Raw genomic sequence first — 14,556 nt, 5'->3', positions numbered from 1 at the left:
CTTTCGAGCTGTGTTTTGCGCGGCCAAGTCGTACACAGGGTATTTGTTATCATCGGTTGCATACGGCAACATTCCACAATACAAATCAAATGCTCCGTGTCCATGTTGACCACCGAAGTTAATGTCAACAAATACGTAAGTAATCGTCTTAACCCTTTCCCCATATCCCGACAATAAGAAAAAAAAAAACTCACCCCAGTATGTGTTTCCAAACAGTTCACATTCCTGCCACTACCGGCGTTACCGTACGTATCGGTAAGTACCAAATTAAGTACTCTTCTGAATGAACGCTGTACTTGCTATGCAACTTCTCTGGCAGATAAGTAATACACATCTGCGGAAGTGTAGGAAGATTGAATTCTCTAGGCTCATCGACTAGCCATGTAACGGCATACAGCGAGCCATGACATACTTTGAACTGAACACCCAGTATATTACACTAAAACGAGTTGTAAAAAATAAAAGGACAAAACAAAAAATTCATTACGCAGATTCGAAGCATGCTGTGGAGGTAGCCCAAATCAGCGCCTTGTGTTATGGAGTTAACTAAAGCGGCGCATGGAGGTTTACGGTAGTGAACTGCACACTCATCCGAATGGACTTTTTTTCTCTTTGTACGGAGGAGGGACCCGAAGGCTTACACTGCTGCCTGAGGCTTATTGTGCTTACCACTCCTATTCTGTGAATGACTAGATAGCCGAACGGCCGCACTCTTGTACAAGCACAGCATGCCGCATCATGCACTTAACCCAGGCTATTGTATGGATGATGATAATATGTGAATTAATGATGGCGAAATGAGTACGCTGAAAATTACCCAGCAATTATGCTTCAATTGGTTGAGGGAAAACAGAAAATTTTTCCACTGCTCAAGAGACCAGCGAGTTTCATTTTGACAAAGTGTACACCTTTAACATGCTTTCCTGTAAAATTTTGTCTGTGTTGCTTAGGACTGTATCATTATCATCCCTTCAATTGTTTGAAGCCCTAGTACTACGTAAAAATTTTGTTGTTGTTAAGTTACCGGAAGGATATATAAAATATGAAATGTTGGTTTTAATCAAAACATTATTTCCCGTGTGAAGTAATAAGCTGTTTCTGGCAATTGCTAACAGTTTGTTAAAAGTACACTCATGCCACCAAATTAAATAAATAAGTATATAAATAATAAATAAATGACTGAATAAATTAATGTTGTTGTTTTCCAATGCCAGGCATTTGACAATAAAGTCATTTGACCTCTTGCACTCCAATATTTTTCAAAGATATTATCATGGCCAACCACTGAAGCACAGATTTTGAGGTGTTCCGAATCCATTTCTTGGTTTGAGTTGCACAATGGGCAGTTAGGGGACTAATATATTCCAATTATATGCAGGTGTTTGGCCAAACAATCATGGCCTGTTGCCAATCTAAATGCAGCTACAGACGATTTTCGTGGTAAATCGGGAATTAACTGTGGATTATGATGCAGAGAGTTCCATTTTTTCCCTTGAGATTGTGTTATCAAATTTTGTTTGTTGAAGTCTAAGTATGTATATTTAATAAATCTGTTCACAGAGTAATACGTAGATTTAGTAACAGGTCTGTAAGTAGCAGTGCTGCCCTTCTTTGCTAAAGCATCCGCATTCTCGTTTCCCAGGATTCACAATGGGATGGTATCCATTGGAATACAATTCTTTTATTGAGTGATATTAACTGAGAGAGCATTTTAGTTATTTCTGCTGTTTGAGATGAAGGTGTGTGTTTAGAGACTATTGATAGAATAGCTGCTTTGGAGTCTGACAATATAACTGCATTCCTAAATTTATTGATGTGGCATAGAAGATTCCTGAGACTTTCACTTATTGCAATGATAAATGAATGAATGAATGAATGAATGAATGAATGAATGAATGAATGGATGGATGAATGAATGAAAGAATGTATTGAATGAATGAATGAATAAATAAATAAATAAACAAATAAGTAAATCAATCAATCTCAATCAATCTTCTTAATGTATCCAGCTGTTTGCTGACAACATATAGTCCACTAAATGAATAAATAATCACTGAAGAAATAAATGAATAAATAAATCAATGAATGAATGAAATGAACAAATAATGAATGTGAGGTTGCCTGTGAAACACCTTATGTCGGCAAATATCAATTTTATGATTTTCACTGTATTGGAAAGAGAAGAAAATGTTGTACATTTGAAACAAAAAATATGTTTTTACAACAAAAATTACATTTTTTATTGAATTCTGAAAAAACTTTACTTTTAAAAGAGGCATTTTGAGTAAATTGCATTTAAAGTTGAACTTACAATACTGAACGAAATCGTTGGCATTCTTGGAGCTGTATTTTATATGTAGTTCATGAAATAATTTAACAGATCTCAAAATCGATTTTTTTGTCTTGATTTGTTTTATTTCGTTCTACTGAAAAATTATGTCTGCCGACTTGAGGTGGAGTTTTTCAAGCAGCCTTACAAATAAATGAATGAATGAATGAAATGGATAATAAATAAATAAATAGATAAATGGATAAATGAATGAATAAATTAATGGAAAAAATAAACGAATGAATGAATAAATACATAAATAAATAATAAAATAATTAACTGAATATAAGTGATGCAGAAAGTCCAATGGAAAGCTCTCCTCAAATGGGAGGAAGAAGACTTATCTTACCCATCAGCTCTGATTCCTCCCTGCACCCACTTGAGGCTGGACAGATCTCCTCGGGTCATGACGTTGCAATATGCGTGCTCTACCATCATGCTAGAGGCAACCAGTGGAAGATGGCGGTATGACCCCCAGCGTCCATTAGTGTAAATGTTGACGAGCAAGTCCTTCCTCAGCTGCTGCTCGTAGAGGGGCAGATTCAAATCGAACGGAGGTGCCGACGCATCTGGGATGAAGACACACCTGGAACCACAACACAGCTCAACTCAGCTTATGTCACTTCTTGTTTTTGATTATAAATAACCCTAATTGTTTCAAGAACATGATCTCCTTGAGCTGACATAAGTCGAAAACATTCAGAGAATTGAAACAAACTTAGGTTATGGAAATTTATCCTGTTTTCATATACTCCTTTTTTTGGGGGGGGGGGGAAGGTCTTCATCACTTGATTTAATTAATAGTAAATTTTCTCTCCTATTTCTTCTCTAAATTACTATTTTGAATCAAAAGTAAAAATATGATTAGACTCACATGATGTTATACGAGGGCATTGAACATTTTACGAGAATTCCAATTGCTGCACGAAATTAGTTATACATGCTTTATGACTCCACATTTGATAATATTGGATTTTAATTTGTATATTTTTAGCATTTTAATGATTTTATTGACAACACAATAGATACCGTACAAGGGATCTACTTAGTCTGGCTAAGCACATTCACATTGTTTTAAAATGAATTCGTTTTTAATTTTGACAGGACATTTAATGCTGGTATAGATAATACAGTCACTATGTCATACTTTATTCTAGTCAAGGCAGTTTCAAATGTAAGCTTGTATTGTAATTGATTTTAGATGATACTTATATTTGTACCTGAAGATGCCCCATTAGGAGCGAAAACGTTTGTATCAAGATTAAATAGGATGTAACACATCAATATTTTTTTCTCATATGTTTTTATTTCATATGTAATATATGGGAAATGCCTGTTATTATTCAGTTGAGAAGCTTTTATCATCCAGTCTGCTGTCAAAAAATCTGTAAGTTAGAATTTATAAAACAGTTATATTACCGGTTGTTCTGTATGGTTGTGAAGCTTGGACTCTCACTTTGAGAGATGAACAGAGGTTAAGGGTGTTTGAGAATAAGGTGCTTGGGAAAATATTTGGGGCTAAGCGGGATGAAGTTACAAGAGAATGGAGAAAGTTACACAACACAGAACTGCACGCATTGTATTCTTCACCTGACATAATTAGGAACATTAGATCCAGACGTTTGAGATGGGCAGGGCATGTAGCACGTATGGGCGAATCCAGAAATGCATATAGAGTGTTAGTTGGGAGGCCGGAGGGAAAAAGACCTTTGGGGAGGCCGAGACGTAGATGGGAGGATAATATTAAAATGGATTTGAGGGAGGTGGGATATGATGATAGAGACTGGATTAATCTTGCACAGGATAGGGACCGATGGTAGGCTTATGTGAGGGCGGCAATGAACCTTCGGGTTCCTTAAAAGCCATTTATAAGTAAGTAAGTATGTAATGCAAAGCTTAAGCCATACTGACTGAATAATAATTAATCATATTTTGATATTTGTTATTAACACGAGGCTTAGCTGAACATTTTCCAACATGAATTGTAAATTACCTATACTTTTCCTGAAAAGTGATAGTGGAACAGAAACTGCAATGAAAAGTGTGAAAAGTTGAAAAGTTCAATGGTGGAATAAGCCCCTGCTATGAAGGAAGATGGCATGTTTAAACAAACATTTGCATGGATATGAACGAAATCATTCATTGGTACCTTCCTCTGTAATCTATCTATAAAAAATTCTGTATTTCTTTAAGTACTGGGAATGCTGGGAACATGTATTTCAATTGTTTTGTAGCATCACAACACATTTTCTTCCTTCACACTTCGTGTAATGATAATGTTGGCATTGTAATCCCCCACACAGATTGTCATGTTGTACCTGACATGGTCGCAGCCCGGCTCCTTGCTGACGCAGTTGACCAGACCCAGGATGCCACTCAGGGGGTCGCCCTGCGACACCAGCACGATCCGACTGTCCGACGAGCTGGACAGCGCGGTCTGCAGCTGTGGCAGCCAGCTGTAGTCGTCCGAGCTGACGCTGATCACGGCTCTGTCACTCACAACCCGCCTCTGTGACAACAAACAATCATGATGAAACGTTAAACTGTAACCAGTGACGAATAACACTTCAAACGTCTACAAGCAGCTACAAACCGACGTGGGAGCCCACAGCAGAGTCCAGTCAAACAGGAGAGACCTAACAACCTGACTCGCATTTTCTCATAGTTTGATGCATTTTGTAACAATGTGCTGAAGAAAGTGAAGAGTCTAAAATCGCAACAAAAAGTTAAATTAATTGATTAAATGGCGATCTTACTCGTGTTAATTATGTAAGTATGTGTGGCTTACAGCTGTTTCGGTGTTACTTGACACCATCCTCAGAGCCTACTAGATCTCAGCGCTATCTCAACTTCGCTGCCTGTTGTGTGGGTGCATTCGTGTGATGAAGAGTTGTGTCAAATAGTGTGTTCATTCATTCATTCATTTATTTCATTCCATAGATCTTACATAAGCAATGAAGCTTTAAGATGTGGAACAAGTCAAAATTTTACAACATTACAATTACAATTTTTACAAATTTTTAGAGTTTTACAATTTAGTAATTTTCTACAATTTTTACAATTTTGTGCAATTTTTTACAATATTTTGGCGAGATGTAGTGAGATGAGGTGAGGTCCGAGGATTCGCCAAAATATTACCCGGCATTTGCCTTTTGGTTGGGGAAAACCTCGGAAAAACCCAACCAGGTAATCAGGTGTGTGTTCTGAAATTGATCTGTGTGTTGAGAATTTGATTAGGATGTGTTTTAGTGTGTCTGTATATTTCATATTGTTCTAGTGTGTTGAGTTTTTGGTGTTTGGGTTGTATGTGTAGGATTTCCATGTCTGTATTTATGTTATTGTATGTGTGGTTAGCATTAGTTATGTGTTCGGCATATGTATATGTATTGTGTCCTCTGGTTATTGCTTCAATGTGTTCTTTGTATCGAGTTTGGAACAATCTGCCTGTCTGTCCAATGTAGAAACATACAATAACATAAATACAGACATAGAAATGCTACACATACAACCCAAAAACCAAAAACTCAACACACTACAACAATATGAAATATACAGACATACTAAAACACACCCTAATCAAATTCTCAACACACAGATCAATTTCAGAACACACACACTATTTGACACAACTCTTCATCACACGAACGCACACACACAAGAGGCAGCGAAGTTGAGACAGCGCCGAGATCTAGTAGGCTCTGAGGATGGTGTCAAGTAACACCGAAACAGCTGTAAGCCACACATGCTTACATAATTAACACGAGTAACATCACCATTTAATCAGTTAATTATATTCAAGTGTTAAAAGTAGTGTACGAAAGATTCAACATGGAACTAATTCTGTATGCAGTATGACTCAAAACAACACCGACAACGCTTAGTATGTTGTGCGTGACAGCAAACTGATCATTTTTCAAGAGGAAACCCATGTTCGGAAATGCATGGTGTGGGTGCTGTGGAGCGTCCAAGCTTGAGAACAGTTCGGACATGGTGATGGGTGTGCATTACATATTTCGTCAAGAAACCCAACAAGATGATCACATCGTGCAGTAAATTATAAAAGGGGTTCAAAATTTTCACCTTCTACTTGATAGCAGAGCCTACATCGGTGGTATAGAGATTCACGCACATAGTCAAATAAATGCGGTTTGTGTTCAGCAGAGGCGATTTCTCAGGGCATGCTATGCTTGCTGCGCAAGCCCAATATTTTCGTAGAATGTGTATTTCTCAAAATGGGATTACGTACATTAAAATTTCTTTTGATTTTTGTAATAATGTCTAGGCATAATACCATCCGCAGGTTGCGCACCGCAAGATCGCAACGCTTGCTCGTTTCTCGGAGCTACAGGAAAGACGTAGAAACAGCGAGAATATGATGCGAGCGCAAGTGCCTTCCTCCTAATCCGTCCCAGTCGCACATGCTTCTGTTATATGCTGTATGAAGCTCTGGTCCGAGAGCTACACCAACGACTATTTAACGTTACACAGATAGCCGCAGTGTTGCCAATTCAGCGGTTTTCCCGCTAGATCTAGCGTTTTTCGGCGTTAGTTTAGCGGGTAAAATTTATGAAACTTGTATTGCTGATCTAGGGATTTAGCGGATATTTTTAGCACTCACAGCGGCAAAATAATATAATTTTACATTGACAATATACCAATTTAGCGGTTTCTGCAAGGTTTCACAGCGGATGTTTAAGAATCGAGTTGGCAACACTGATTGGCAGCAATTTTTACCAGTGAATGTGCTGTGATTTGCGAGTGTAATGTAATTTTATGAGCGGAATGCATATGTTAGCTGCTGCATGTATTATTAGTTCTTAAACGTTAATTTGAAGTGTTGCAATGAGTTCGGAAATGTGTGTTATTGAAACTTTATTATCAAATCCATTTTCCCGGAGGGCTGTTCAAGAGAAGACCGACATTATAAAGAACGGCAGACCATGTCCAGGGCTCCCAGATTTAAAAAGACAGCATAAGGAGAAAAATAGAGAATATGTGCGCTCGTTCATTACATCTCAATACAACAATACGCACTGGTTGGCAGGGTCGAAAAAACTGAATAAACTGTTTTGTTGGCCGTGTTTGTTATTTTCTACAGATAACGGTGTATAATGTAAAAGTGGCTTTGACAATTTAAATATTTTAACATTGTCTATTACAAGACATGAAAAGTCTGCAAACCAGATGAATTATATTCTCCCATCTTCCCCCATCAATAAAAGAGCAAGCCTAACTTTCGTGACCAGCATTCGCCCCTGGTGTTCAGTATTTCAGCGTGAATTCGTGAGCTAAGGTCCTCCTCTGATGTTAAAGGAGTAGCATACACCATATCTTCATAGTACACAGAAAATAGTCTTGAGATGTAAGATCTGGTGACCGTGGTGGCCATGGTACAGGCCCCTCTCTACCAACCCCTCGATTTGATATGCGGCATCCAGATGGTGTCGCACATTTACATCAAAGTGAACTGGAGCTCCACTGTGTTGCAGCTACATTGCCTGACGAACACAACACAAACTTCCCAATTAGGATGCGAACCCTGGACTATGGAAGGATGTGGTGCATGCGCAGAAAAGTTATTAGACGCAGTTCGTCCATCCACCTTACGTTGATGGCTAATGGGTTGCATAATTATTAGGGCACGAAAAACAACCAGAAGAAACTTTGATGCCTCACAGCACTCAAACCAACCATTTCCGGACATGGGTTCCCTCTTGAAAAATGATCAGTTTGCCGTCCCTCACAACATACTACCAAGAATTGTCGGTGTTGTTTTTGGAGTTGCCCATTAGTTCTGAACTGATAATTATTACACTTCATGTGTGTCATTTCCCTGATGAACTTACTCACACAAACTGAACTTCATTACTCTAGAAGTTGTATACAGTATTAGCGGTAATGGTGGTGTAGTACTACTACTACTACTGTCACTGTCACCACTACTGCTACTACTACTACTACTGTCACTGTCACTACTACTACTACTATTGTCACTGTCACCACTACTACTACTACTGGTACTACTACTACTACTGTCACTGTCACCACTACTGCTACTACTACTACTACTACTACTGTCACTGTCACCACTACTGCTACTACTACTACTACTGTCACTACTACTACTACTACTACTACTACTACTACTATTGTCACTGCCACCACTACTGCTACTACTACTACTGTCACTGTCACTACTGCTACTACTATTACTACTGTCACTGTCACCACTACTGCTACTGCTACTACTACTACTGTCACTGTCACTACTACTACTACTGGTACTACTACTACTACTACTATTGTCACTGTCACCACTATTACTACTACTACTACTGTCACTGGTCACTGTCACCACTATTACTACTACTACTACTACTACTGGTACTACTACTACCACTACTACTGTCACTGTCACCACTATTACTACTACTACTGGTACTACTACTACTATTGTCACTGGTCACTGTCACCACTATTACTACTACTACTGGTACTACTACTACTACTGTCACTGTCACCACTATTACTACTACTACTGTACTACTACTACTATTGTCACTGGTCACTGTCACCACTATTACTACTACTACTACTGGTACTACTACTACTACTACTACTACTACTGTCACTGTCACCACCACTACTACTACTACTACTACTACTACTACTGTCACTGTCACCACCACCACTACTACTACTACTACTACTACTACCACTACTGTCACTGTCAGTACTACTACTACTACTGTCACTGTCAGCACTACTACTACTACTGCTACTGCACTCCAATCCAATAACTAAAGTAGCTTGTAATTGCACCTGCCTTCCTCAACAGCAGCAACTTGTAGTCCTCCATGGTCTTCTCGAAGACGACGTCCAGGTCTGCCTCAACACTCTTGTCTGCATCAGTCTCTCGTGTCAAGATGAATGCCCCATCAGCCAGTGCTTTCACTGCCGTGTCCAGCAGCTTAGTGTCTGACAGGATGTTGGCAGCAATGATGAGCCTGCAGTCCTCTCCTCTTTCCATCTTGCGATCTTCCACCTTGATTTGAGAAGACTCCAGATCGGCCACTGAAGGATTGTCTGCACTGGCCATAACTGTTATGTCAGGCTGTTGGAAATTTTTAAATCGTAAGATAAATCTGCTTTAAAAACATTTACTGTTAATCAAGAGAAATTAAATTCGGGTAACTTATTACTTTCCTTGATCCCAATGACAGGCCATGACAGATGAACTGAAAGACAATTGTTATGTTAAATTGTTACGATACTCGCAACTACCTAGGTTATATCAGCGTCACCGGTGTGCCAGAATTTTGTCCTACAGGAGTTCTTTTACATGTCAATAAATCTACTGACATGAGCCTGACGCATTTAAGCACACTTAAATGCCATCGACCTGGCCCGGGATCGAACCTGCAATCTCAGGCACAGAAGGCGAGCACTATACCAACTCCGCCAATCAGGCCGGCAACTGAATGACAATGTAACAAAAGAATTTCAGGAGTAGAACATTTCCGTATGAATGCCAATTTTATCAAAGATGTCAGCAATGCTCGAATGCAGAATAAAGACCACTTTGAACAACTTCTATAACACATGTTAGTACGATACTCATTACAGCATAAAATAAAATTATGTGCATGCTTTTATTAACCGAGTTGTAAGTTACATTGTAGTGTGAGGGTTACTTCTAGAGACTCTATTTTTATTTGGGTTCCTCACAAAAATCGCACATGGTAAGATCAGGTGGAAGGCCATAACTTTCTAGAAAATATTCTGACATCAAAAACTCCCCTTATATTATTAGGGTGTGGCAGTATCTTGTTGAAAATACCCTCTCGTCATCCGTCGGCAACTGAAAAAATGTGCGAGTACTTCTGCGCTGTATATCTGTTCATTTATTGTATCTTCATAAAATATAGGCACTAGTTATACCACACTGCACATCAATCTTTCATCATGAAGGGGAACATCATGAATTAATTGGGGATTTTCTGTGCTCCAGTGCCTATATATTTTTGTGAACAAACAGAACCATGAAAATTAAACTAAATTAAATCTGAGAAAATGACTGAATGTGAATCAGCAAGATCGTCAGCAATATTCTGCAAAACCCAATTACAGAAATTGACACGATTTACATTGTCATGTCACTGCAAACTTTCAATTTTAGAAATTCAGTAACTCATGGACTGAGGTTTTTAAAACTCAAAATTCCTGTCAAACACGACATAGAGTTTTCTTTGGAGAACACTCTAATGATCGCCTAATTTCATCAAGTTTTTCTTTCGTTAGAACATGTCATTTTCGCCTATGAATTCTATTGCTTATCGATCTTGTTTCCCTAAATCTAAGAACAAGTATTCTTTTAGTATCTCTATGTGGAAATGGAACACCAGGGAATTGCTCTAGTTTACATACAGTGTTGCTATAAATTATCTTTCCGATTACAAACTTGAATAGCTATCGTTAGGAGACACTTAGAAACATGATATTGGTATCAATTGAAAAAGAAACTCAAATATTTTTGTTATCCATTCGGTTAAATCACATGTGCTACTCTTAAATCAGCAAAAATTAGAAAACATGAAATTGGTATCAACAGAAACAGAAACTCCAACAATTTTAAAATTTTTTCACTGGAAAACATGAAACATGAAACAGAAAGAGAAACATTTATTTCACAACAGTAAGTAAGTCACACGTGCTCAATGTGAGCTCCTTGTGTCACACGGCACACATCAAGTCTGTAGTCAATTTCCTTCCAAACACGCTGTAGCATTGGACCATCCACCAGTGCAATGGCCTCTGTGATGCGGACACAAAGATCCTCAATGGTAGGTGGTAATGGTGGCTGATACACTTGTTGTTTTATAAAACCCCACAGAAAAAAAATCACGAGTGAGGTCGGGGGAACGTGGAGGCCAACCCAAACATTCTAAATCTTCACGGCCAGCACGTCCAATCCATATCCTTGGAAGTCGTGTATTCAGTTCGTTTCTAACATCTAAGTGGTACTAGAGTGGTGCCCCATTCTGCTGAAAAATGAGACCTTCGATGTCCTGTTCCAGTTGTGGAAGAAGCCATAACTGTAAAATGTCTAAGTACCACTTACGGACACTGGGCCCAATGGGAGGATCAACACCAAATTTTCTTCTAAAATTGCGTTGTACAGTGACAACAGACTGGGATATGTGAAAATCTAGCACACTAAATGCCCTCCTGTCTTCGTTTGCAGCCGTTTTTCTGTTATATCGTCTCCTAACAACGAAATTAATAAATATGCGACAGGTTCACCAACATAACAAAAATATTTGAGTTTCTCTTTCCATTGATACCAATACCATGTTTCTAAGTGTCTCCTAACAATAGTTATTCAAGTTTGTAATCGGAAAGATCATTTGTAGTAACACTGCACTTCTCTACAAGAATTTGTTCTCACGTAACTGTGCGAAAAATTGTCTGTTCTAGTGTTAACTTGTGGGATGGCATAATAATATTATAGTCACTTGCGAATTAAAAGCTGTTGTTAACACACTGGCTGACATAGTGTGTATTACGCCTTGAGTGGAGAGACAACGGTCCGAAAATGCTCAGGAGTTGATTGGTTGCCACTCCCGTGCGTGAGACCGGCCAATAGCTGACTGGTATTCTCTGTAGCAGTAATGGTGGTCGTCAAGGTGGTGACTGTAGTAATGTTGGTGGTGGTCGAGATGTTGAATGTTTGGAGAAGATTGTGTCAGTAGCAGAAAAGCAGTTTGCAGTGACGAAAGTGGTAGTGGTAGTGTTGTGAGTTGAAAGTGGTGGTACTGGCCTGTATGAGGGGCAGATCCCCCAGAATGTCCACCACGTGGCCTGCTAGCAGCTCCGTGCCCTGCCCCAGCAGCTCCACCACCTTCACCCTGCTGCCGCTGCTGCCGCTCTGGTTCTCCAGCACCAGGTGCACGCACACACGCACACAGGCCAACAGTTCGAGCCCCGGGGGCTCCGAGTATTCCACGAAGCCGTGGGTCTCCAGCACGGGCTCGCCCTGGGGCCTGCGCATGTTGATGGGACTGGCCCTCAGACCACGCATCTCCACGCCCCCTGATTGGACGACGTTGACGTCTTCATAGAAGTGCACAGGGAGCACTGAAACGACATTGATACACAGAAAAATTACCACAAAAGTTTCTGCTAGACGTAATTCTGTACATGGAAATGTGAAGGAATGTTTCGACTAACTGAATCCACAATGTTACTATGTCCTCTACACTCATTCTATGAAGGTGGGCTGGCAGAGAGAGGACGTGATATCGGGCTAAAATTTCATGTGCGTGCAACATAATCTCCTGCACTTCGATACACTTTTCCCAATGGTGCTCTAACATCTGTAACCCATTATTAATAGAGCCCAACGCTTGGTCACTGAACCACTGGGAATAGACTAGTTGTGTACAGAATATAGAGGCCAGCACGCTGCAGGGTTGGTACATTCAGTTTCTGATTAATATAGTGAACTATAAGGGTCGATTTCTAAAACGAGGTCTAGACCACGACCATGGCTTTAAACCGCATTTGGATTTATAAAACGAAGTCTTTTTCATTATCTGATGCCTTTCCAATTCACTGCGGGCTAAAGCAGGGAGATGCACTATCACCTTTAATGTTTAACTTTGCTCTAGAGTATGCCATTAGGAAAGTTCAGGATAACAGAGAGGGTTTGGAATTGAACGGGTTACATCAGCTGCTTGTCTATGCGGATGACGTGAATATGTTAGGAGAAAATCCACAAACGATTAGGGAAAACACGGGAATTTTACTGGAAGCAAGTAAAGCGATCGGTTTGGAAGAAATCCCGAAAAGACAAAGTATATGATTATGTCTCGTGACCAGAATATTGTACGAAATGGAAATATAAAAATTGGAGATTTATCCTTCGAAAGGGTGGAAAAATTCAAATATCTTGGAGCAACAGTAACAAATATAAATGACACTCAGGAGGAAATTAAACGCAGAATAAATATGGGAAATCTGTGTTATTATTCGGTTGAGAAGCTTTTATCATCCAGTCTGCTGTCAAAAAATCTGAAAGTTAGAATTTATAAAACAGTTATATTACCGGTTGTTCTGTATTGTTGTGAAACTTGGACTCCACTCTGAGAGAGGAACATAGGTTAAGGGTATTTGAGAATAAGGTGCTTAGGAAAATATTTGGGGCTAAGAGGGATGAAGTTACAGGAGAATGGAGAAAGTTACACAACGGAGAGCTTCACGCATTGTATTCTTCACCTGACATAATTAGGAACATTAAATCCAGACGTTTGAGATGGGCATGGTATGTAGCACGTATGGGCGAATCCAGAAATGCATATAGAGTGTTAGTTGGGAGACCGGAGGGAAAAAGACCTTTGGGGAGGCCGAGACGTAGATGGGAGGATAATATTAAAATGGATTTGAGGGATGTTGGATATGATGACAGAGACTGGATTAATCTTGCTCAGGATAGGGACCGATGGCGGGCTTATGTGAGGGCGGCAATGAACCTGCGGATTCCTTAAAAGCCATTTGTAAGTAAGTAAGTAAGTCTTTTTCATTTTCCTGAGGCATGGCTCGAAATCATGGTGTGAAGCAGAGACCACGGCTGGGGCAGGTTTAAAACCATGGTTTCATGTGTACAAGATGGAGGTAGTAGATCAGCTGGATGATTATCAAAGAAAAATTTGTGTCTACGAGTATTAAATCTCCGGATTAGAGTGATGAGAGACAGGAATAATCCTTTGTACCTATTAAACGACGATAATTTCAGGCGAATATTTCGATTTTCGAAGGAATCAACACAAAATTTAGCAAGAATGCTAAATAATAATCTGCAACGAAGTGTCGGTAATATCATTTCTGGTACCTAAAAATCCGTTCCCTATTAAATACTAAGTAATGCTAGTATTTTAAACGCATGTATATTCCATAAATATAACAATACCTTAGCTGAGAACAAAAGAACGTTACTTACTGCAATTTAATAAAAATATTAATCCCGATGTTCATTTATTTCTAATATCGACTGTGTACAGGAATAAAAATCGATTCTTAGCTGCGTTGCCATATATAAAACCCACGAACCTCGGTTTCTCCTCAAGCCGCGTCTCGACTTCGTTTTAGAAATCGCATAAGGATTCAGACCTCGATCGCAGTTTAAAAGCCGAGGTTTGGAACCATGATTTCGTCCGTGTTTTAGATAT

General features: G+C 39.3%; 1 protein-coding gene across 1 annotated transcript in view; it reads right to left on the bottom strand.

Annotated features, from left to right (window-relative positions):
• LOC138711949 (fatty acid synthase-like) overlaps positions 1-14,556 on the bottom strand; it is a 147,644-nt gene that overhangs the window by 81,091 nt on the left and 51,997 nt on the right. The window contains exons 20-23 of the mRNA XM_069843256.1: positions 12,150-12,466; positions 9,156-9,443; positions 4,648-4,838; positions 2,679-2,915 (exon numbers count right to left, since the gene is read on the bottom strand). Coding sequence (XP_069699357.1) covers positions 2,679-2,915; positions 4,648-4,838; positions 9,156-9,443; positions 12,150-12,466 — 1,033 coding nt within the window. The remainder of the gene's footprint in view (positions 1-2,678; positions 2,916-4,647; positions 4,839-9,155; positions 9,444-12,149; positions 12,467-14,556) is intronic.

This window comes from Periplaneta americana, chromosome 2 (genome assembly GCF_040183065.1).
Source record: "Periplaneta americana isolate PAMFEO1 chromosome 2, P.americana_PAMFEO1_priV1, whole genome shotgun sequence".
Lineage (NCBI taxonomy): Eukaryota > Metazoa > Arthropoda > Insecta > Blattodea > Blattidae > Periplaneta > Periplaneta americana.
This window is presented reverse-complemented; position numbering and strand designations above follow the sequence as displayed.